At 38.5% G+C, this 26,803-nt stretch overlaps 1 protein-coding gene across 1 annotated transcript in view; it reads left to right on the top strand.

Moving 5' to 3' along the window:
• Nucleotides 1-13,510: 13,510 nt before the first annotated feature.
• Nucleotides 13,511-26,803, top strand: part of LOC124284683 (motor neuron and pancreas homeobox protein 1-like) — a 30,474-nt gene continuing 17,181 nt past the window's right edge. The window contains exon 1 of the mRNA XM_046720784.1: nt 13,511-13,979. Coding sequence (XP_046576740.1) covers nt 13,511-13,979 — 469 coding nt within the window. The remainder of the gene's footprint in view (nt 13,980-26,803) is intronic.

Here is a 26,803-nt window from a genome sequence, read left to right as displayed (position 1 = left end):
CTACAGACGTTTGTCACTTTCGTGAAACCCGCAAGCACGGATGTGATACTGAAACCCACAAGCACGGATGTGATACTGAAACCCACAAGCACGGATGTGATACTGAAACCCACAAGCACGGATGTGATACTGAAACCCACAAGCACGGATGGATGCACTGATGCTGAAACCCACAAGCACGGATGTGATGCTGAAACCCACAAGCACGGATGTGATGCTGAAACCCACAAGCACGGATGTGATGCTGAAACCCACAAGCACGGATGTGATACTGAAACCCACAAGCACGGATGTGATGCTGAAACCCACAAGCACGGATGTGATACTGTGAAACCCACAAGCACGATGATGCTGAAACCCACAAGCACGGGATGTGATGCTGAAACCCACAAGCACGGATGTGATGCTGAAACCCACAAGCACGGATGTGATGCTGAAACCCACAAGCACGGATGTGATGCTGAAACCCACAAGCACGGATGTGATGCTGAAACCCACAAGCACGGATGTGATGCTGAAACCCACAAGCACGGATGTGATACTGAAACCCACAAGCACGGATGTGATGCTGAAACCCACAAGCACGGATGTGATGCTGAAACCCACAAGCACGGATGTGATGCTGAAACCCACAAGCACGGATGTGATACTGAAACCCACAAGCACGGATGTGATGCTGAAACCCACAAGCACGGATGTGATGCTGAAACCCACAAGCACGGATGTGAAACCCACAAGCACGGATGTGATGCTGGAAACCCACAAGCACGGATGTGATGCTGAAACCCACAAGCACGGATGTGATGCTGAAACCCACAAGCACGGATGTGATGCTGGAAACCCACAAGCACGGATGTGATACTGAAACCCACAAGCACGGATGTGACTGAAACCCCAAGCACGGAGCACGAAACCCACAAGCACGGATGTGATGCTGAAACCCACAAGCACGGATGTGATACTGAAACCCACAAGCACGGATGTGATACTGAAACCCACAAGCACGGATGTACTGAAACCCACAAGCACGGATGTGATGCTGAAACCCACAAGCACGGATGTGATGCTGAAACCCACAAGCACGGATGTGATGCTGAAACCCACAAGCACGGATGTGATGCTGAAACCCACAAGCACGGATGTGATACTGAAACCCACAAGCACGGATGTGATGCTGAAACCCACAAGCACGGATGTGATACTGAAACCCACAAGCACGGATGTGATGCTGAAACCCACAAGCACGGATGTGATGCTGGAAACCCACAAGCACGGATGTGATGCTGAAACCCACAAGCACGGATGTGATGCTGAAACCCACAAGCACGGATGTGATGCTGAAACCCACAAGCACGGATGTGATGCTGAAACCCACAAGCACGGATGTGATGCTGATGCTGAAACCCACAAGCACGGATGTGATGCTGAAACCCACAAGCACGGATGTGATGCTGAAACCCACAAGCACGGATGTGATACTGAAACCCACAAGCACGGATGTGATGCTGAAACCCACAAGCACGGATGTGATGCTGAAACCCACAAGCACGGATGGATGTGAAATGCACGGATGGAAATTACACAAGCACGGATGTGATGCTGAAACCCACAAGCACGGATGTGATGCTGAAACCCACAAGCACGGATGTGATACTGAAACCCACAAGCACGGATGTGATACTGAAACCCACAAGCACGGATGTGATACTGAAACCCACAAGCACGGATGTGATGCTGAAAACCACTAGCAACATGAACTACTAGCGAACTAGAACTCGAACCCATGATCACAGGCTTTTGTCGCATCCAAGGGAGACAACTCTGCACAGAGAAATAAAGCATCATAGACTACTGGGCTCAGACGCAGATATTTCTTATGATAATGAAAAATGTTTTGTCACTAGTATTAAATTACCGTCACACAAGCAATAAAACACTGTCACATCAATACATTGTCCACGCACGAGTTTTCCTAAAACAACCTATTCAAATGAGTTTTTATGACATAGACAAAGTGTAGATGTTGACAAGAGTTTTATAATATACATTGAGCCATTTGTGTTACAAATTATGTACAAATTCAGCTTCAGTCAAACCTACTTGTTGTGGAGTCGGTTCGGCTGCGTGAATAGAGTCAGAGCTTTGGTGATGTTTTTACGACACAGCTCACACGCTGAAATATGGGTTAAACCGTTACACAAGGAGTTATTCTGAGGGGAACAAATACCCTCGCCGTATATAAAACACACCCATCCCGTAACTATCTCATGTGTTTAACACGTAGTTATAGCTGTCATGAAAATATATCATGTATAACAAATAGTTTACCCATCTTTGGGTTGTGGCGGTATAAAAAGGACATTTCATGGGGAAAAATTCCAATAAACTGTTTGTTATTAACATTAAAATGTGTCATGCCAGTTACTGCGTCATTATAAGACCATCAGACGCACATAATGAACGTTTGTTTCCTCTCAGACGGGTATGAAATACTCCAAGCGGCTACATGGAGGCATCATGGCGCACACACCATCTCCACATAAACATCGACATCTAATAGGCGTTTGTTAGTAAAGCAATATAAACCCAGCGTGTTAACACAGAATCAGGTTCCTTTGACCAATTTTTGATTTATGATTATGAGATAGCTCGATTACACCTTTTATCGTAAGGGTGTAAATAGGACGGTGAATACGACCACGTCCCAACCAACTGCATCGTCAGGGAAATGTCAACATCCTCGCGCTGTAAACTGCCGGACATTTCATTAAACCGCAACCGGACATCTCTTCAAACTTGTCAAATCTCCGCTATCTGAATTTATAACCCCATGTTTACATTATGGATATGGGAACTATTTCTTATGAATTATTAACCAGCAGGTATGGTGCTCAGCCCAGGTGATGGTGCTTGAGAAGGAGTACCCGATCCTTCAAAGGTGATAAGGCAGGCGATTACAGATAGTCCACGCCCGCTACTTGAGGCGACCTAACTACCTGTAATAGATTTGTGATGGGACATCACACGTTGTCTACCTGCCCTTACCTGTGTGTAGGTAGAACAATGAGAACTAACACGTGTTTGGAGATACACTTGTTGACAGCTATTGATGTGAAAATGTTGAATTCATTTCGTAATTTTACAACGCCAATTTGTCCATTCACTTTATTGATATATTTTATTGATTTAATGGTGGAATATATTATGAATGGTATTATGCAGGCTGTTAATGAATATATCACAGCAAAGGAAAAATGTTCAAAGTTGGAAAAATATACCTGAAGATTAAGCAGAATATCTTCCCACTTAATGTAAAATATGTTTAGCGCATAATATGTTTGCTTACAATATTTTGTTTCGAAACATACACTTCATATTATATAAGTGAAATATGAAAGAATTTATTTATATAGCCTTAACCAGTGATCCTTGTACAGCATCAGTGTTAAAAAGAATGCTGTATTGAACTAAGACATTGTTTTAAAAGGATGACCAAATGTGACGATTTACAGGGAAAATATTAGTAATGTTTTTAATAACAGGATTTGATTTGTGTGTACATACACAGCAGAAAGTCTTGAATGTTTCATGTCACGGAAATTTGAACGGGAACATGACGCTCTTTTTGAGAGAACATGAACACCGACATTATTACCTTTTGCCTGGAAGTGTAGCAAGGTTAAGATGTAATGCAGGAAACTCTCACATAAACTGGTGACCTTTAGCTTCTTCTTCTGGAATATTCAATATTTTAATAACCCGAAAAAGAAAATGTGCCAATTTTGTTAATGGAACGAATATTGCCGATCAACATTGTAACAAAGAACAATGGGGGAGCGGTGGGTGATAATACCACACAGAATGTACTCTATGAACAACTGGAAAATAATATCTGAGGTTGCACACACTTATTTCCTCCATTTCAGTGTGTAATCTTAATGAAGGGTCATTGTTCGCTTTTTCATATTGTCCTGACTGTGTCAACAAACGTGACTCTCTGCCCTCCAGTTCGCCTTGATTGCAAATTTATTGAGATGCGACTACAAAATATGACTTGCTTCCTGTCCCTAAAAGTCAACTGAAATAAACAAATGTAAAGAAATGAAAATGATTGACAGGTGTCATGTTAACCCTTGGCTCATCACACGTTGTGAACAGAGGAACTCTATCATACTGTTGTCGTCACTCAGAAAGGCTGCTCCCTACGCTTAGCATCGGCATGTAATCTATAGCAAGCTTGATCAATGCTATAAAATAGTTAAAAACATATTTCAAATTTTTCAATTCGATATTTCACATAAATATTTTAACTGATATAAGTTGATGGATTATTTTAATATATTTTAATTTACTTAACTGCCATGAAAAGAACGATAAGTGCAAAACAAAAAGATAGCAGAGATTCAAATATTCTCAGTGTTGGGTGGTTCGATTTTCCGTTAATATTTAAAACTCTGTCACATGAAATTTTCACTATCAACATTACATATAAATGAGGGCAATATCCCCTCTACAATTTTTTTTGTTTCATGAGTTACATAGCTCCTCATATTTAACGCGAAGTTAAGCTAACAGCGTTATAATGCGTAGCTGGTTCTACGCCCAAAGCTTGTATACATGTAAATATTTCACTCACTCACAATTATTAGAGACAATTTCTTCAACATGTCAAATTATGTTCTCGAACTGCATTACAAGTCTTTATTGAATCATTGCTGTATATTAGTTCACGAGATTGGCGTAATATGTCTGTTTCACTGTTATATTACCGCGTGTACGATAGGCACTGTGTGAGAGGACATTGGGAGGTAAATCGATAGCGGATGACGACTGAGGGACAGGCTTCCAGTTGGCCAGGCAGGGATTATGGGTGATCATATCATCTCACGATAGTATTTATTATCATGTAAAATAGAATTTTCACAAAAGCAACAGACCCCTTCCATGCCTGTGTTTATGACGTACTATTAAATAGTGATGATACCAAATAACTTTTTGTCTCGAATTATTTTCATTCAGTTTGAACTCATTATTGCCTATCTCTAAATGCATTTTGATAATTTAGATTTACACTTTTGTTGCTTTTAAATAGTATTTTTGGATGATACTGCTTTTACACAATATATATTTAGTAATTTTGCAATATCAGAATCTTTCATTTCCACAGTAGTAGCAAAACTGCCATAGTATTGCAATCAGATTCTATTTATAATTTAACTGTTTCAATGCTTTTGAAATGTACGATTCATATCGGCTTCGCGATCAACAAATACTTTATGTGATGCCAATGTTATGTATAGATGGAAAAACTTTTTAAACATAAAATGATAACTTTCTCATGTAAGAAATGCACATATTATCTGTTCAATTCAAACTAATTGCATCCAGTTGTATTTGATGATACATGCATACCTGGCACCGACCGGTTGTTAACCATGGAGTCCTGTATCCGACCTTGTACCACATATGTAGCACCACAGAGTCATGTATCCGACCTTGTACCACATATGTAGCACCATAGAGTCATGTATCCGACCTTGTACCACATATGTAGCACCATAGAGTCCTGTATCCGACCTTGTACCACATATGTAGCACCATAGAGTCCTGTATCCGACCTTGTACCACATATGTAGCACCATGGAGTCCTGTATCCGACCTTGTACCACATATGTAGCACCATAGAGTCCTGTATCCGACCTTGTACCACATATGTAGCACCATAGAGTCATGTAGCACCATGGGGTCCTGTATCCGACCTTGTACCACATATGTAGCACCATGGAGTCCTGTATTAGACCTTGTACCACATATGTAGCATCACAGAGTCCTGTATCCGACCTTGTATCACATATGTAGCACCATGGAGTCCTGTATCCGACCTTGTACCACATATGTAGCACCATGGAGTCCTGTATGCGACCTTGTACCACATATGTAGCACCATGGAGTCCTGTATCCGACCTTGTACCACATATGTAGCACCATGGAGTCCTGTATCCGACCTTGTACCACATATGTAGCACCATGGAGTCCTGTATCCGACCTTGAGTCCTGTATCCGACCTTGTACCACATATGTAGCACCATGGAGTCCTGTATCCGACCTTGTACCACATATGTAGCACCATGGAGTCCTGTATCCGACCTTGTATCACATATAGCAGCACCATGGAGTCCATGGAGTCCTGTATCCGACCTTGTACCACATATGTAGCACCATAGAGTCCTGTATCCGACCTTGTACCACATATGTAGCACCATGGAGTCCTGTATCCGACCTTGTACCACATATGTAGCACCATGGAGTCCTGTATCCGACCTTGTACCACATATGTAGCACCATGGAGTCCTGTATCCGACCTTGTACCACATATGTAGCACCATAGAGTCCTGTATCCGACCTTGTACCACATATGTAGCACCATAGGGAGTCCTGTATCCGACCTTGTACCACATATGTAGCACCATGGAGTCCTGTATCCGACCTTGTACCCACATATGTAGCACCATAGAGTCCTGTATCCGACCTTGTACCACATATGTAGCACCATAGAGTCCTGTATTAGACCTTGTACCACATATGTAGCACCATAGAGTCCTGTATCCGACCTTGTACCACATATGTAGCACCATGGAGTCCTGTATTAGACCTTGTACCACATATGTAGCACCATAGAGTCCTGTATCCGACCTTGTACCACATATGTAGCACCATGGAGTCCTGTATTAGACCTTGTACCACATATGTAGCACCATGGAGTCCTGTATCCGACCTTGTACCACATATGTAGCACCATAGAGTCATGTATCCGACCTTGTACCACATATGTAGCACCATGGAGTCATGTATCCGACCTTGTACCACATATGTAGCACCACAGAGAGTCGACTGTATCCGACCATATAGCACCATGGAGTCATGTCCGACCTTGTACCACATATGTAGCACCATGGAGAGTCCTGTATCCGACCTTGTTCCACATATGTAGCACCATGGAGTCCTGTATCCGACCTTGTTCCACATATGTAGCACCATGGAGTCCTGTATTAGACCTTGTACCACATATGTAGCACCATGGAGTCCTGTATCCGACCTTGTACCATATATGTAGCACCATAGAGTCCTGTATTAGACCTTGTACCACATATGTAGCACCATAGAGTCCTGTATCCGACCTTGTACCACATATGTAGCACCATGGAGTCCTGTATCCGACCTTGTATCACATATGTAGCACACCAAGAAATACAACTGGTTGAGTGTTTGAGTGTATAAGTGAATGCGTTTCCCATGACGAGACATTACCAGCCGAAACAAAGGAAGCCATGAAGTGGTACCATACCCTATTTCATCATAAGATACGAGCATCAGTTCAAACCTGTGGCTTTCTCTTCAGCTTTACATGAGGTACATGAGGAATTGCAGTCCGTTTGGGTTCAAATGAGAACGATGAATGATGAAATAACTCGAAATAGGAATAGGTGCACAAAACAAAAATAAGACACATGGTCCTGAAAGCTCTGTATTCAACAGGATCTGAAATCTGATGTTTTATGATCAATCATGGCAAAAGTTGTTTAAAAAACCAACATGTAATATTGTTTTATTTTCATTCTTCACACAGAGGGGTGACAAACGGCTGGTGGAACAGCACCAACTGTTTCCTGACTAGTAAAGGTCATCTCACCTGGCTGTGCTGAGTTGCCCCTGAAGTGCGTGACGGTGCTGTTCAACCAGCCGTTTGTCACCCCTTGATGTGAAGCGTGAAAATAGAACAATATTATATGATAGAACTTTTTCCGTAATCATAAACCGTCAGATTTCAGATCCTGTTGGGTACAGAGGTTTCAGGACCATGTGTCTTATTTATGCTTTGTGGACGTATCCCTATTTCGAGTTATTTAATCATTCATCGTTCTCATTTGAACCCAAACGGACTGCAATTCCTCATGTACCACATGTAAAGCTGAAGAGAAAGCCACAGGTTTGAACTGATGCTCGTATCTTATGATGAAATAGGGTATGGTACCACTTCATGGCTTCCTTTGTTTCGGCTGGTAATGTCTCGTCATGGGAAACTCTACAACAAAATGACAGTATAACATGTTCTGCACAAACGCATCAATTTGTTGTGTCACACATTATACCATTATACCTCAGACCGTGCACTATAACACTGTCACCTACCGTGCAGTATAACACTGTCACCTGCCGTACACTAAAACACTGTTACCTGCCGTGCACTATAACACTGTCACCTGCCGTACACTATAACACTGTAACCTGCTATACACTATATAACACTGTAACCTGCTGTGTATACACTGCTACCGCTACCTGCCTGTACACTATAACTCTGTGTACATACAGTATAACACTGTAACCCAACATATACACTATAACTCTGCTATACACCTGCCATACTGCTTTACCTGCTGTACACTATAACACTGTTACCTGCTATACACTATAACAGTTACCTGCCATACACTATAACACTGCCACATGCTATACACTGTAACACTGTCACCTGCTATACACCATAACACTGTTGCCTGCTATACACTATAACATTGTAACCTGCCATGCAGTGTGTGATGTTGTCACTGGTAGAATGCTATAACTCCTAAAGAGGAAACAGAATTGGATATACCCATCCTGTCCCAGTCAGCTGAGAAGCATGTAGCTGCTCCCACTAACAAAGCCTACATTACATGTACACATTACTGTAGGAATTGTTTGATCAAGGACCTTGGAAGAAGTAACATATCAATTTGTATGACACTGACAAAGAAATCTGAATCGCTGCTATTACCTTTTGTTTTGACTCTGAAACCAAAAGAACTGGGTTCCAAAGAGATATATGTTGCTGGTCCCAGCAAATGTACCACCCTGATTCAACGATTAATCATAAAACTTAATACTATCAAGAAAAGACGCGGCTATCCAACATAAGGAACTAAACGAAACACTTCACCTTGTTCCATGAGGCTTTTGTCAACGTGGTGAGCACAGATGTAGTAACATTTCTATCTTCAGAGTTTCAGAACAATATGTCAAGAATGAATGCAAATGTGACATGGATTTTATGAAGAAGACAGGATATGAATTGCAAGACTTCCAAATTGATAACATCTGCCTGACATGTGGGAATAAAACATTCAGACAAGAAGTAGGCATCCTGTTGTACACTAGTTTTGCTCCCCTCCTTCTGTTTCTATATACCTATGAACAGGAATTTCTGCTCGGGTTGGTAATTTGGCCAAGAGGTTGAACTTAAGCCTCAGGTATATCGGTGATCTGATGCTGTTTAAAAAACCCCACCTCATGTGTTTCATAATTAAATCTATGCATATAATATTCAGTGTGACAAAACTAGAAAACAGACAAAGTCTCGACAAGGCTGTGTGACAAAACTGATGATTTTAACTGGCAACAATTGGGCATGCTCTTTGTACCAAGATTTCAATTGGCGTCATACGACTCAGAGGTTGTTGGAACAAGCATACATCATGAAAGGTCTCAGTCAAAATTTCAAAAAGGCTTCGACAGAAAACAGATGCCTTTAGTGCACATACTTGACTGATGTTAGTACTATTACTATCTGAATATGTACAAGTATTACCAATATAATATTGTGTACTATATCCACTTTCTGTGCATGTATATGGCAGACATTTAATTGCTTCTACAGAAACAGGACCCCTTTCGAGCACTTACTTGACACACTCTAGTATTGCTATCTGAATATGTGCAACTAAATATTACCAAGATATTCATGTGTACCATATTCACCCTCTGTATATGTTTGTCAGACCTTTGACTGTTTTTTGCTTTCACAGAAAGTGGATGTTTTAGTGCACGTACTTGACACACCTCGGTATTAGTGCTATCTGAATGTGTGCAACTATTACCTAGATATCCATGTGTACCATATTCACCCTGAATATGTGCAACTTTTACTAAGATATTCATGTGTACCATACTCACCCTCTGTACATATAAATGCGAGACCTTTAACAGTGTTCTGTTTCGACAATATAGGGGATGCTTCAGTGCACATTCTTGACACACAGTAGCACTATTCCTACTTGAATATGCATAACCATTACAACTACATTCATGTGTATTATATTCATATTCAATATTTATACCTGTATATGCCATATGTATGTATATATAAAACTTTTTATTCATCCAATGGCATATACAGGTATAAATATTGAATATGAATATAATACACATGAATGTAGTTGTAATGGTTATGCATATTCAAGTAGGAATAGTGCTACTGTGTGTCAATATATATATATATATATATATATATATATATATATATATATATATATATATATATATATAGAAAGATTTCAAAACGTTTGATTCATCAGTGACAAAAGTTCCCGTTTTGATTTGTGCTAGTCCTTAACACGACCATTTCAGCTGCTCTGACTGTTCTTATATTCCGAGACTTGTGTTCTGTGATTTGTACTGTTGTGGCTGTTCAGTTGTATTTGTTGTATTGACGCAGCTGTTATGTTGTACGCTTTTTATAGATACGCGTGTGGTTGTTATGCTGCATATTTTGTATTTTGGATGGTGTGTTGTAATCTTGTTACCATTGCGCTGTTATAATCTCTGAAATGTAAGCAGAAAATGACGCCAAATATTTTTAATAAAAAAACGAAAGCAGAATATGAAGCCAAATATTTTTTTCATACCAAATGTAAGCAGAATGTGAAGCCAAATATTTTTCATACCAAATGTAAGCAGACTCTGACGCCACAAGACATAACGTGAAGTTAAGTTCGAGAACACCCCAAGTCACACTGCACACACTGGCCAGATGGGAAAGTGGTCAGGGAGAAACACAGAGTTGGTGTAAGCCATCCACCAGATCGATGCCTTGTTCAAACTGAACGTACAGCTTGTTAATTTGGCATGAGTATTGTTCTTTTCATAGTTTTGCTTTTAAGTTTGCAATGTGTGAAACATGTACTTTCTCAGATATCGTGATTAAGAACTTGTATTTATAGATTCATTTAAGGAAAGTTTGAACACGTCGACTACAATATGACAAATATAACAAAATTAATCCTAGTAGCAGATTTAAGTGGCTCAACTGTAAACCTTGCTGCAATTCATTCGGCAGAAGTTCTGCTTTCTACATTGTACTGGTTATTGCACTGATTGTGCAGTTTTGTGATCCACACAAAATTACAAATCCGTTCGTAATCCTTCCATTTGAATTCTTTCCATAGTATCCCTGTTTTTTTTTGTAAATGTGTTAGTTTCAGATTTCATATACAAATAGGCTAATTCTGAATCGTTAACGACCCTTTGCAGAGTACACACAAGGATATAGATTAAGACACTTCTGTTTAAAAAATTGTTTTGTAAATATGGCCCTCGTGTGAAGGTTATATTACTTAGTATTATTTGAGGAGCTGGATTTTCAACCTGAATAAAGAATTGATCCACAGAATTGTTGGAAATAATAATAACGCTGCAGACTGTTATTGAAACAGAATTGTTCCAATGACGTTTTCTAGATTAAATATCCAAGCTCATAGTAGCATTTAAAAAAAACTGGTTTTAGCTGTAGTAAAAAATACTTCAAAATACTATACCATAAATCAACTGGTCGGTCCCTTCTGCTGCAAAGACAGGAACCCGCGTTCACGATGTTTTTTCCGGCAGAACAAAGGAATATAATAAACAATGAGAAGTATTCGTGTTATTGTTTAGATGATTCGTAATTAATATTTTTTATGAACTCCTCACTTTTAGGTTGTCTGGTCGTCAGTTATGTTCATTATACTAGTTCAAACATATAATGATCTCCTTAAAAACGTTGCAGAATACTCGATTCTTCCATTTTACCACAACTGATCGAGCGTTCTTTAGCTACCTTTTAGTAGTAACATAAATAATAACTGTGTATCCATGACTTATATTACCACCCAATGCTTTGGTCATTGAACAGACTTTGTGAGAAGTAGTTTGAAGCAGACAAAAGTGAAGATGCAAATGATATGGTGATGAGTTCCATGATTAACACAACACGTAATGTTTGCCATACTCCGATCAAATACAAACTACTTAACAGCGAGGTACTAAATCAGTGCAGACAAGTGAAATAAATTTCCTTGAGTGGGATATCCCAATCTGACACCTGTGCTACACTTGTCTCCAAGACCGTGTGTATGGTGCTGGGTTTGTCCAGTGTTAAGAAGGTCTTACAATGGGCTGCGTTCATAATAAATACAATGCTAATAATGGACATTTCTTTAGCGCCTATATCCACGCACTTGTGGATGCTGAAAAAAATAGGACATTAAATCCTTTATTGTTTATAAAAAATAAAATAATATATTATTGTTTATATAAAATGCGAAATAAAGTAAAAGTGAAAAGATTTTAGGTTCATTTTTGCTGTGTTGTCTCTTGAGATGTTTGTGTGTGTGTGATGACGTCATCCCAATGTCCTCCCCGCGTGCCTGGGTAACAGAGGTGCGACAATAGTCCAGTCTGGTAACACAGCGCTACAAACTGGCAATTGTCACAGGGGGTAAACCACAGATGTTCAAACACACGGACACACCAGATAGTATCCCTCTGACTGTCCCCGGTGTTGTTGACAAACCCCCACTCTACGTGGTCTGAACCAGTCACAGAACCTCTGCAGGAACCCGGGCGCGTGCATGCCGTTTTCACTAGAAGATGCAAAATACAAATCGGTCTATTTCCTCTCGCCCGTGTTTACCACTATTAGCTTGTAATTACAATAGCCCCCGTGATAATGTGTTTTCCTGGCTCACCTAAAACCAATTCAGATCTCTTATCTGTTGTTGAAGGTCTTGTGAGACTAATTTTGTGAGTTGCTTGCTGATCGTGCCGTACCAGCTCTGTCCATATCCACCCGCCGGGGTCTCCTCCTTAGCCGGGCATCATCACAGATCACTTCTAATTAACACAGGCTTCTTGTAAAGAAATCACCACAAAAGTAAACCTGCTTCCTCGTCCAATTAATAGAATTAAGGATATTACCGTTATTAACGACTGTACAAAAGCGGAAATAAATCAACGGCCAAAGAAAAAGAAGTCGATAAGCGTAATGTACATGACAGAGGATTGATTGACAGGGGCTAACCAAGGCTACGACTTTCCTGACGGATTGGATCAAAATTTCTTTTGGGTTCTTTTTCTCCTCTTTCTGAGTCAATAAACAGGGTAACGCCGGCCCCCTAACCCACAGCCTATCGCACGCCGGGACGGCCTTATTTAGATATGTCGGCTATTGACATTGCGCAGCCAATCCGTGCCCGATATTCTAATTATACACAGTCAAATAATCTGCTCACGGGTATTGTTATAATCTTTCGAGGACGATCAAAATTCCTACTAGGACTCAATCTGTTATAGAGAAAATCATCGGTTGTGAATCTAAGTTGAATAAGGTTTGCGACTTGGCAAAAAGGACATTTTAAACCTGGCGCTACCAAGCATGGAAGGACGGAAGTCGTTTAGCATTGATGCACTGTTATCAAAGACAACGTCGGGTAAGACATCAAGCCCGGTGCCTCCATCACCCCCTTGCAGCTCACCCCGACCCTCATCCTCAGGGTCAAGTCATATGGGTACCCACACGCCCGAGTCTAGCGTGTCACCCCCCGGGCCGGGGATGTCCCCCAACACAAGCTTCGTCCCCAGACCGGGACTTTTGAACATCCAACACCCGGCCATGCTACAGCCCACCAGCCTCGGACTACCCGGCATGTTCTCTACCCACCCGCTGTACTCGTACCCCGGACAGACCCCCGGGCACCCCCAGATACCCATGCTGCCAGGGAGCGCCTTCCACACCCCTGCGGAACAGGCGTTCAAGTTAGCACAACTACAGGGCATCAACTACGCCGAGTGGCTGGCTCGGTCTGGCATGTACATGCCCAGAGTTGTCGACTACCCAGGAAGTTGTAAGTGTTGCTGTTTTATTTTAATATTTTCTACCCGGAATATTTGAAAAAATATTATACTACTGAACAGAACTCACTTTATGCTTAATAGTATTTTTGGGGTTAATTTGAAAAAAAACAGTTTACCAAATGATGGTCTCTTTACAAGTACCCTCTCCGATGAAAATGACATGTCAATGACATTGATAAATATTATGTATGGTTTCTTGATACGGTCAATTAACATAACAGTTTGCCACTAAGAACATCATCTGCTGTAGTCTGTTACCTCCAACAGTTATGTTTTACTTTCAACATGTTTTACTTTCTATTTGTAATGCACATACGAATTAGATACTAGTGTGTGTTTTAGAACATACATACACGAGTGTTGATATTGTACACAAAAACATACGATGACATGTATGTGTGTCAGTTGACGTCTGTTTACATGGTGATTAGGGTTGGGTCCTGAAACAGCATAAAAAAACTCCTTGTTATAATAAAAGGTATTGTCGACAGGTTGAACAGTTAAAAGTAAATTTCTCTACAATACACGAGTAACCATCAGCGTTAGAAAACATTAATTTCCTTCCAACTTTAATGTAAAAATAAAAATCTGATTTATCATCAAGACGTAATGTCATTGTCAACAAATTAAAGTTCTTGTGCGATGCAGTGGGAATTAAATCAGCATTTGGAAAATAAATTAGGAATCCGCTATGAAATACTGTAGGTAAAATCTAATTCTAGTCCAACATTCATATTGACGTTTTGTTTTTCGAGATATAATTTAATACACACATTCTCGTGATTGTGGGAATCGTGCAATCGATTCTACTTTTAACAGATATTTCTAATGATTATGAACTGTTTTTGTCGCTTGTATTTCCTGAAAGTTAGCGTCAGGATAAATCTGAAATGTCAAAACAAGGTAACGCTGGAAAACAGCAGCTGCAACGACAGCAATTCCATGAGTGTTTTTATTTGTGCAGAAGCTCCGCTGTATTAAGGGAATAGAAACGGATTCAAAACAATCCTTGAATCCCCAGTCTATAATCTTACTCAAAGCCATGATGCACTGATGCATTTTTCTTGTAACAGTTAATTCATTTGAAGGTAATACCGAGTTATACGTTGTGGAGACTTTAAGACAGTGTGCCTACGGAAATATTGTAACTTCCATTTGGCTATTACACGAATAATAAAATAAAAGTGTCTGCAGTTGCCATTATCAAATACATGTAAAGGTTTTACACATGCTCTTATGAAATGAATTACTCTACAGATGCTATTATCAAACATTTTTTCCTACAGATGCTGTTCACTTTATAGCTGTCGCTATTATTAAATCATTAGATTTATCAATAATAAAGTTTTATTGTGATGGCAAAAAACGTGAACACATTTCCTCTCCCCTGTGATTTTAAGAAGTAACAAATACCAAGTATAAAATATTCTTTAAAAAATTAAATCGTTTTGATCAAACAAATTAACGATAATTTCGCTAAACAAACACAATATTTAACGGCTTCAAATTTTATCGCTTAATTTTCCTCCAAAGTGCAATGAATGAAATTGTTATTGTATGATAAATGAGCAATATGAACTATTATTCGTTATCTTACATAATTCAGATGGATTTGGTTGAATATAGGGTCATTAAACCCACCTGTTCCACACCCCGCCCAGGCTTTCATATCTAACACATGGGATGGGATAGTTTAAACAGCTCAGTAAACACAACACACAGAGTAAATACACCTTCATATATCACACAGTTGTAGAGAGAGAACTCAATTCCATAAAATATTGATGATACTCTTAAAATGTGTAGAAATTATAGTGTGGTCGTAAAGCTATTTAACATTGTGTCATTGTGTGCTGGTACTTGAGAGAGGTGTGTTCGGTGCATTTATTACCTGGATCACGCTCTTTCTTACACTGGACTTATTCTTCCTCCTTCCAGTAACCAACAAGTTGGACATGTTTTAGTTTGTTAATTCCACATGTTATTATTACAGTATAGCATGACACTGTAGTTTGTAACAGCACTCATTCCCACAGCTGTAATAACCATATGTTATATTGGAAGAAACAGTTCCTCATGAACAATGAAACTAGGTAATCAGTTATACTAATTTTTGTATAACCTCTGTCGGTCCGACAGGCCTACATGTTAACTGTCTGTTAATATACATGTACTTGGGGTTATCATCAGTATAGTGGGTTAACAGTTCATCTTAGTTGTGAGGATAACACAAACAGTTATCATAGTAACGTTTACTTCAAGATTATCAGTTTTAATTCTGTAACACGACAATATAATTAAATACTTCTTCTACCTGCTGTTCCAGCGCTCGGAGGTGATAATCGGTTGAGCTCCAAATCAAGTTTTGAGACATATTATTAGATTGGTTAATTAGATCGTGTGGACAGCATAATGACACAGAACGGACAGTCATTATTATACGTTGCATACACAATATTCAATCTATCTTTCAACTTCTTTCGTATCAATGAATTTATTTATTCTCAGTTTGTTTAATTTGATTGTGATGTAAATATGATGATTAGAGTGTCTGTGTATTCATAACAATGTTACCACACAATGGTAGTGTTAAATAAACTATTGTATCAGTCGTAAAATACTAATGTGTTTTACATGAAAGGTTAGGCGTATCACGTACGGTAAATACATGCATACGCTATGCCACCAAATATACTCATGCCAATAATGGTTGTCACCCCCTTCAATTTTTTTAATTGGAGAGGGGTGTGGGGTGGGTGTGTGAGGTGTATGTGGGGTTGGGGTGGGGAGGGGGTGAAAACCATTATTGGCATGAGTATATAATACACTCTATGCCTTTTTCCTCCAGGGACACGCTATTGGCTGAACATAGATGCTATATGCAATTCCAATTTCATAAATTCCAAATGAACTTTACGTTGTTTTACACTATTACCTTTCTTCTTCGGCAGTATATTACCGAATGCAAACATGTGTTGTTTTGTCTTGGTAGGTGCTAATTAGAAGAGACACAGTACACATTTGTAAATCAAGGCTTAATCCGTTTTCAATTTGCAAATGTATGAACCGATATCTCATCACAGTTCAAATCTATCTTACAATGACGTCAGTGACTGATGGTGAGAAGATGCAGGGATTGTCTGTACTCCCCGCTCCCCACCCCCACCCCCACACACAGGCAGACAGAGACACATAGTATATATCATATTACAATATTACAAGGGATATTTGGTTTCTAGTTCATGATACAGGACACATAATATGATCAGTGAAGTATATATATATACTCACATTTTCCAAATTATTCCAAACTTACTGAAACAAACAGCTCACGATAAAATAAGCATATCATTGAATATCTAAATAATTGTTATGAACCCACACACGGAACACGGTTGTTTTTCTGTGTATTCATTATCCAATTATAGAAAGAGCTTTTTGTTTATATATTTGATTAGTTCAAAATGACAATCAGATTGTGCAACAAGTGCAATACGTATTGACGTCCTCTTCCCATATTCAATCAAACATCACAAAAGTGGATGATTTTCTATTGAAGAATGACGTTGTGGAAAAACAAAGCCAAACAGTGTAAAGTACAGGTGTAAAGAGTATACGTGCACTGTGCTGGAAGTTGTAAATAGTATATCACTCATACACCAAAATATTATCGTGTTCAGTGTTTTCATATAGATTTGACAATATTAACAAATTACAATTTGGAAACAACAACATGCTTACTACTCAATTACTGGAGTGACGTTTTAACCCTGAAACACAATAGACCACTAATGTGGCTTCCTGAAACAGACACATGTTCATTTTCTGGTGCCTTGAATGCTTTTCATTACTGGTGTGTCAGGGAAGGATCCCAACTTATATCGATCTTCGATTTGTGCAAAGCAGTTCATTGTTATCTTGGTTTCCCTGTTTATCAAGAAAGGGCGAACCTTTAAGTCTCTGCATAGTGAAAGTTGGAAGGGCCAAGGTATTACACTTACTTAAAACAATGATAATTAAAAAAATGCAAACAGCTCTACAATTGCTCATACATGTTTGATGGTACTATAACGTAACCTAGATTACTGTTATATGTGGTCTTAGAAAATACTGCATTCAATATGTTGTTAAACTTGCTAAAAAATACAAATAAGTAAAAGTACAGCTGTATGCAGTGGCTAATACTTCTTTGATAAAACTGTAAATTATAATTACTCAAAGCCATGTGCCCTGTTACTAGGTATATCTGAAGGACAGTAGGAGCATAGGGCTTCAATCAAACCTTTAATTTTACTTTAATTGTCACTTTAAATCAAGTATACGAAACTCCAGCACCAATCCAATAGATGGCTCTATCTGACTAAAAAGGAAACCAATATGCCGGTGGCGATGTGAGGAGATGTGATGTTAACATTAATTTTGCTGAGTTATGTAATTTTCATGCAATTAATTCCCATATAATTCGTTTTAGTGTTTGACCATTTAACTAAATATTGAACAATTCAACCATTACTGTTGTATTAAGATATATGTGTCTGAATGATATTTCCTTTCTATATTCTCGTTAAATTCAATAATTAATGCCATGTAACTTTCAGGAAGATCTTGGTATGGCAGATACAGCGAATACTTTGTTTGATCTGATTTTCCAACTGTACCAAATGTTGTTGACAATTACCTCTCCGTATGAAGACACATTTACATACATTTGTTTATTAATTCACACTATAATTTAGTTGTTTCGTAAAATATGGCATCTGTCGTGGATTGAACATATTGATCGCTGAACTAGTAAAATCAATAAGTTGTAAATGTGTGTCAACATAATAGAACTGTTGCATTGTACACTGATATCGTAAAACGGACACATATTCACACATGAACTAAACAGTTGTTTGGAACATACGAAACGAGAAAATGATAAGGAAACGGAAATCATACTTGTACTATCGTCTGGACATTAAATAATAAATGTCGGGTTTAGGACACTTCACACAAATGTGTGTATGTTTATGTATACATTGTGTTTACACACACACAAATAGGAACATAAATATATACATGTACATATATATTATAATTATATATACATTATATATGTATACATCCTCGCTCTCGTTCTCTCCCTCTCGCTCTCTCTATATATATATATATATAGATATATATATATCTATATATATCTATATCTATATCTATTATATAATATGTTAACACACATTATCACAAATACATACACATACACGCCCACTCAAATACAAGACCATACAAATGCTACCTGCGTGCGTATATGTACACACTATATATAAATGGGTGTATGTGTATATATACTGTATACAGTAAATACATCAATATGCGCAGGCAGCATATGTATATAGTCTTGTCTATATAGAGTGTATTTGCTGCTATATGTGCGTGCATGCATGTACAATGCATGTGTACATTGTTATGTGTGAATGTTTCAATCAATCAGCAGTGGTACGACAGCGGTCTGTGTAGAACTGACTGTCACGGAAGGGGTGAGGGCTGAGGGGTACATCAGCGTTTATTCCAACGATGTCTGAGTCAAACTAGGTGTAGATTCGCGACGTCACTATGCCCCCATACCCAAATTATCTCAATAATTTGATGCCAGCTAAATACACTGGACTCTTCTTAAGCAACACCGTAATCCCTATTCAAAAGTTTAAGGAACTCATTTTAATTCCTCCCTAAATGGGGAATGCTTGACAACACTCGTTATCGACTTGTGATAAATTGTTGACCTATGTTCGCAAATCAATTCTGATTCATAGAATTTTAATCAAGAAATAATTTGTCGCGCCGTGTTATCGTTGGGTTGTCGACGTCGTGTCGAATTAACGTCGACAGTAACCTGTTTTCCGCATGTCACACGCTGCTCACCGAGACTGGTCTGCTTACCACGTTTCACCTGAACCAGTATTTGTAGGTACAAACTATCTACGTGATAATGAAAATTGTATATCAAATTATTTTTTAAGTACCCATCTATCATCGAAACATTTGTGCAAATCTTATTTAAAAGTAGCTAGACTTTAGTATTAATTTACAACACCTGAACGGGGTAAAATATTCAAGTGATAAATAACACAGTTTATTACGAAAATGATTATAAATTATATTCATAGTTTAGATTTACATCTTTAAAAATAATCAGATTTTATTTTCATGAACATTTCCAAAATATTATTTATTTGTATAAGATAATTCAATATGAATAATGTGAAGACTAGTTAAAATGTTAAGAATATTGAGAATAGTTAAAATGTTTGGAAAAATTCAGAATATTCAGAATATTACATTAAGAGCAGACATGAATGTTCTATGTGGTAATCCTATCTGGTTCATTATTATCTACGAATGCCTATCAGAAAGCTGGAGGCATTAATGTAAACACTTCTTCCCCAACAAGTATTTGACTAGCCAGTGGTAGTTGTATGATGGTTGTGTAACTAACAGGGGCGAACATTACCAGACGGGTTAGTTAACAACTGAAGGAGGTACTTCACACCTGTCCCCGACGTTATCAACCTCCGCCACCACCAGGTATGGGCCAGGTATGTCATAAAGCAATTATCCCAACACTAAGCTCCTCTGAGCCTGTCTTTAGATAATGGTGTAAGCGTCTCAGCGACAAATTCTTATTATGTCAGAAAAGATCTGTCCTATCGCGATATGCTTGGGGGGCAAATCTCCTTGAAATTGTCCTATCTGTTTTAGATAAAGTTTTAATTCCTGGTTAAAAACATCAATACGGTGATATAGATGCTCACAGCTTCTAGGGATTAGCTGTAACGGAGGAGAGGGAACGGCGTTAGCAGATTCGGCTGACAACTATAATTATGTACACTCAGAGGGAGAGGAAACAGAAGGAATTGTTAAAAGAACAGTGTTAACACGTGTGTTGCCATAGCAACGCTATGATCAATCGAAATGCAGCCAAATTTGTTGGAGCTTCGATTGGGCTTTCCCGGTTTATCTATTGAGTTCGGTGGGCGGTACGTTTGATGTTAAAGATGAACCCCTTGAGATGGCAAGGGCTGGGGTGCTAGGAATGTGATTTACAACAACCGTGTGAAATACGTGACTAAACAGACACAGAGCGGGGAAATTATGAACAAATCTGGCAATAATATGGATGACATATTTGGTGATTTTGACAGCATAGGAAGTTTGAATTGGCCTTTCTGTGATAGCAGTTTATTTACAACCTCCCCTCTGTGGGATTGACCTCGCTGTTGTCATTTCGCCAACCTTATACTATGTAAATAACAACAAATGAGACTTTTAAAATGAAAGCTTGCTACACCGTGTTTACAGAGGTTTATAGTTGCTGGTGCGAGTTTATATTTTATGACACTTTGTAAATATATATCGGTTTCACCTGCTTATGTGTTAAATATGTACCAACAGAAAGTATATAACTTAGATACAATGTGTGTATAGGTAAGTACCTTTAGATTACAAACGCCACACAAATCACGTTTCCCCATCTACAGCTGCTTACGGATTGTATTAAGTGACACATTTATAAATCCGAAAAATGAAAAAGAAAAAGAAAAAGAAGACAATATAAGATACTTTTTTGTCCCCAGTATACTACTTACATTGACTTCAGATTGGCACTTATAAAAATACAACAATAGTTTCTTTTAAATTTGGACAAAACTTTATCAGATTTATTGATACAACTATTATTACCTTCTTCCATAAGCGTGTACTGAATGGCCATTCTCTGTAGTTTTGTACATTCTTTGCAATGAACACTTCCAAAGACTGTATATACATATTAATCAGATACTGTTACACACAGCTTTTTATACATTCACTAATATTCAGTGTCACACGTTGTGCTCCCCGTGAAACCGTTAGGCAGTGGTCGTGTAGTATACCCGATCTACTGAACTGCAACAGAGCTGTGATCGTGTAGTATACCCGATCTACTGAACTGCAACAGAGCTGTGATCGTGTAGTATACCCGATCTACTGAACTGCAACAGAGCTGTGATCGTGTAGTATGCCCGATCTACTGAACTGCAACAGAGCTGTGATCGTGTAGTATCCCGATCTACTGAACTGCAACAGAGCTGTGATCGTGTAGTATCCCGATCTACTGAACTGCAACAGAGCTGTGATCGTGTAGTATACCCGATCTACTGAACTGCAACAGAGCTGTGGTCGTGTAGTATACCCGATCCACTGAACTGCAACAGAGCTGTGATACTAATAATATTAAATGATATAATATAGCGAAAATTACCTTAATTGTTCTTAAATATTAGTCAACAGCGATGTATTTTAACTAGGTAAAACAATTTCGTATTCACGTCCTTGAAAATATTTATTCTGCTATAAGACGTTAATTTAGATACTAAAGCGCAATATTAAAGTTCTAAAGTCTTTTGTCAGTCTTCGGGACTCCAGATCGTAATGGTTTAGTGGTGTATGATTGAACGATGATGGCAAAATGTCCTCCTTGTAAATTAACAGGCATTAGGAAAGTATGATGTTAAACCTGGTCAGTATGAAGAGCTAAATTTAGTCGTAATTAAAACAGGATTGACAAAGCAATAAATGCATAAGGAAAGTGTGTTTATATTTCCTGAAGAACTGTTGTGAAATGTGCACCTGCATACAGTATAATGCCGCACAGTTTACCTGCAATGTATTAAGGCTAAAAAACAATTAAACTAAATCTGACCCCTTAAAAAATTAATAATAAATAAATTATAAATATGAAAGAATACAAGAAAAAGACAACAAAAAACAGACCTAAAGCCAAAACAAAAAACAAAAGAAACCAAAACTAAACAAGTAAAAAGCCCCTCAAAAACAAACTAAACTGAAACACAAACCTTGCTTTAATTACAATACATGGGCATAATAGCAGTAGTGACGATTACAACACTCTAGACGGTAGAAAATAGAAGCAGTTCATGTCCATTGGTAGAACGTGTCAAGAAGGCTACTATGCAGTCTTGGGGTAGTGGTGTAAGAGACGTTCCGGGGCTTAGACAAGTAATTTCTGTACTCTGATTATATCCTGCACAATAACTGGTCACGCATACTTTGATATGTTAACGTTACACATATGCAAATATGATACGGTAAAAACAGACTTTCAAATCTTTCCTGCAAAATATTAGATGATAACCCAACCGACTCATTACAAATAGTCCATCTGATAGTATGATCAGCTGACTTGTTGTAACGTAACGTTTGTAACTTAGTCATGCTCTAAGCAGGATATATGTTATACCTGAGTTTGGCACCACTTAAAGAGGTACCAGGCTCAGTCAAATTCGCAGTCCCAGCTTCTAAGAGCCACTCTTGTGTCTGCGAACTCAGGTTTATGATGCATCAATTTAGTTTCAATTACCTAACCTAACAAGATTACCTCACACGATTTGTTCACACCAAACACAAACAATGCATTTTCTCTCACATATTTGTCTTCGATGTAAACACGAAATTGCAAAAAATGAAATGGATAAGGCGTGAGTGACATACTTACGTAGCACTTTCCAATATTTCTTTACAACATTATGAACACACATCACACATAGATTTAAATTTGTTGTGTGTATATGTGTGTGTGTGTGTGTAGTGTGTGTGTTTGTATGTGTGACCATACTGTGTAATGAAATGTCGGATAATTCCCCTTAAATATTGAGTATCCGCATTGAACAGGTAGATTTATTAAAGTGACTGAGCAGACTGCACACACATATTCTGTGAAGAGGAAAATATCCATTTATTATTTTTTAAAATTATTTTTTTATGAAATTCTTTAATTTCATTCATATTCATACTAACATAGAATGCTAGTGTATAACCGTCACATTGGCTTTAGACATTTGTTTAACACTGCATAACATGACGGTAGATAAACTAGCGAAGGTCCGTTGTATAACGGGGAGACGATGGCGCTATAACGAGTGGATGATGCACCCGGTGTGCGATATGGCAATGTTCACACGTGCATAATCCAATAACCTATGTATCAACCATTATCTCACCGGAATTAATCTGGAGACAAAATGATTAATACTTCTTAATAATGTGGTGAAACAGATAGTTATCTGAGGACAGCAATACAGCCCGACATGAACGAGACTCGGTAGTATGGCCAGCTGTACACTGGGAATTGCGTGTCAGGTGCTGCCCCCTGCTGGTGTAATGCGTTACTGGGCTCATTATACCTGGAGCAGAGCACGCGACCGCAGGTACCACAAATATGTCCAGGCGAGAACACTTTGATGTTCCGTCATCTGTGAGAGGCAAGATGGTCCCTACAAGCTGTGGGTCGAACCCGGCCCCCTCGCATTACAACGTCGCCAGGGTCAGGCAGTATACACCCGGCCGGCCAACTAACCCACCACGTGTTTTGTCTTGACTGAAATTGAAAAAGACCGAATCGGGAATCGAATTTCGATGCCTCTTGACTTCAGACATCCGATTGCCACTGAAAAAATAACAGAGAAAGATCGAACTAAGATAGAGGTTGCAGAGATATCTGAATTAAATGCTTGTGTCGCCCTGAGCATAAGGTTTTAAACAAAATATATCACCGACAACAATTCGAGTGATTAGAACGTAACCATACAAATGACCCGGAAGTGATCTTCTTTGAAAAAAAGCCACTGTCGTAACGTCATTTCAGTTGTGCTTTCATAGTTCCTAAGATTACACACCCTTAGTTCCAATAAAAGTATTTTTATGTCGGATCGGAAATAAATATCCCTGGTTATACGACCTTGTGAGCAATGTGTATGACACACGCCTCCATGTTGAGCTGCGGGTCGGTATTCGGGCAGGGCACGCATGGTTGTGTAGGCTGGGGTACATTAGTCGGACTAAGACAAGACTGCGATTGATGGCGGCTAGCATGGTGCACGCGTAGCTCGTGCTTCAACGGACGTAGGTAAACAGTCGAGGAGAAGCCAAGCTGTGATTTGTTCAAATTGGAGCACCGGAGTCGCGAGAACAAACACAGACATGACATCCAACTAAGTGAGATATTTGCAAATGAAAAATTAGCCATTTTAGTCATTTTTGGTTTGTCATCCAACGTCATGTTCGCGTGCTTAGTCGGAGACGCTAGCTTTGAGAGATTGGAAAAATGGCAGGGGATGGTAGTTTCTGGTATGTCTGATGGAATCGTCAAACAGAAGCTTCGGGAAATAACCTTGTAATTGCAAAGGACCAGGGATTAATGCATCCATATTCAGTTTTTCATGGACACCATTTTTCATGGTGAAATACATTTATATCTCACGGGTTGTGAGTATTAACTGGCGCAGACTGCAAGGCATGATCTCAAGGCATCTGGTTGAAAATAGGTTCCAATTATTATCTCGGTTCCATCCCTGACTGTTATAATCAAAGTGGCAGTTTCTACAGTTGCAGTAGTGAGAGAATGTATTAATGTAAATCATTGTGACGTTAAGAAAACTATACACGCTATGCTCCTAGTGAAGGAGTTCACATTTCATTTTCGTCACACTTTTATCATCAACTACCATCAGGAACCGGCAGATGGTAAATATACCGTGAGAACAAAGGATATGTATGTTGTGTGAATCCTGAGTAATTATTCCAGATTTGCACAATTTATTAAGAAATAAGTCTCTTTTAACCTTGAACATTGAATACATTAATGAACATTACACACTGTGAACAAATATAACTAAATATAGGAAATTGTGTGCAAATGTTAGAGTAGCTACTCTAGATATACCTGTCAAAGTTCCTTCGACGTGTGAAAGCTGTACTGTGACACAGTCCAACACAGGTCATCTTGCTATACAGTTGTTACTGTTCTTTTGTGTTGTTCCTGTTATTGGTAATAATGGAGTAAGCGAAAAAATCTTATAGTGTTTCCAGGTATGTGCAAACGATATATATCAACTAATATTATATTTCCCATGTTATTTATGTACAATTTTGTCGTTTGTTAAAGTAAGCATACATGGATGTGTTTAAACTACGTAAACCGTTGTTAAAGTAGCTGATTGCTACACCCGTCTGTGAGGGCTGGTCGGGGTATGTTTATCGATTGATTGATTGTTAATGGTTGGTCCGTATTGAGGAGATATGCTTTCATATGATCCTGGTGATGTAATGAAACTAATCCAAGCAATGTTTGACGTTCATTTACAGTCAGTTTAAAGATGCTCAGTGTGTTCGTTGTATAACACAGTTTAGTTACCTTTGGTAATGTGGACACATGTTAAATTGCACCACAGTGTTTAATGACATTCTGGTTAATTGATTACTGAAGCTTATTAGACTAATTCATCTTTTCAGAAAAATATTACTTTATCTAAAATTTAATAAAACGTAACATCATACATGCAGCTATGTGATGAGTTAATTAATAATCTGTCAGTTATCACTGGCATTTAAGCTGTTCTCCTTTGACCTCTAGGATCTATACTTTATGTAATTATAATTTGTTCTACTTTGAACGTATTAAAGTTAATGGTCTGCATCTTGACATATATCGTCGCTATATTGTAAACTGTAATCTGTTCAATATATGTTAATTGTTCTCTGTATTAATGTACAATATATAATTGTTCTATTATGTATTGAAATTATTTTAAGATATTCAACTAAGTAATGTGTCAAGTAGATATGTGTTAATTTGATAATAAAGGGATAATTACTGATCATACATATTGATGTGCAATCACGTATTTTATCATTCGTCGTTAATGCAAACTAGATTCAATGCATGGCATAAGATGACTCAAAACATTCTTCATTTGTAATACATGTTTTGAAGCTTTAT

The sequence above is a fragment of the Haliotis rubra genome, unplaced genomic scaffold (assembly GCF_003918875.1).
Source record: "Haliotis rubra isolate DU_JTF1 unplaced genomic scaffold, ASM391887v1 Scf342, whole genome shotgun sequence".
In the NCBI taxonomy this organism is placed as follows: Eukaryota; Metazoa; Mollusca; class Gastropoda; order Lepetellida; family Haliotidae; genus Haliotis; species Haliotis rubra.
This window is presented reverse-complemented; position numbering and strand designations above follow the sequence as displayed.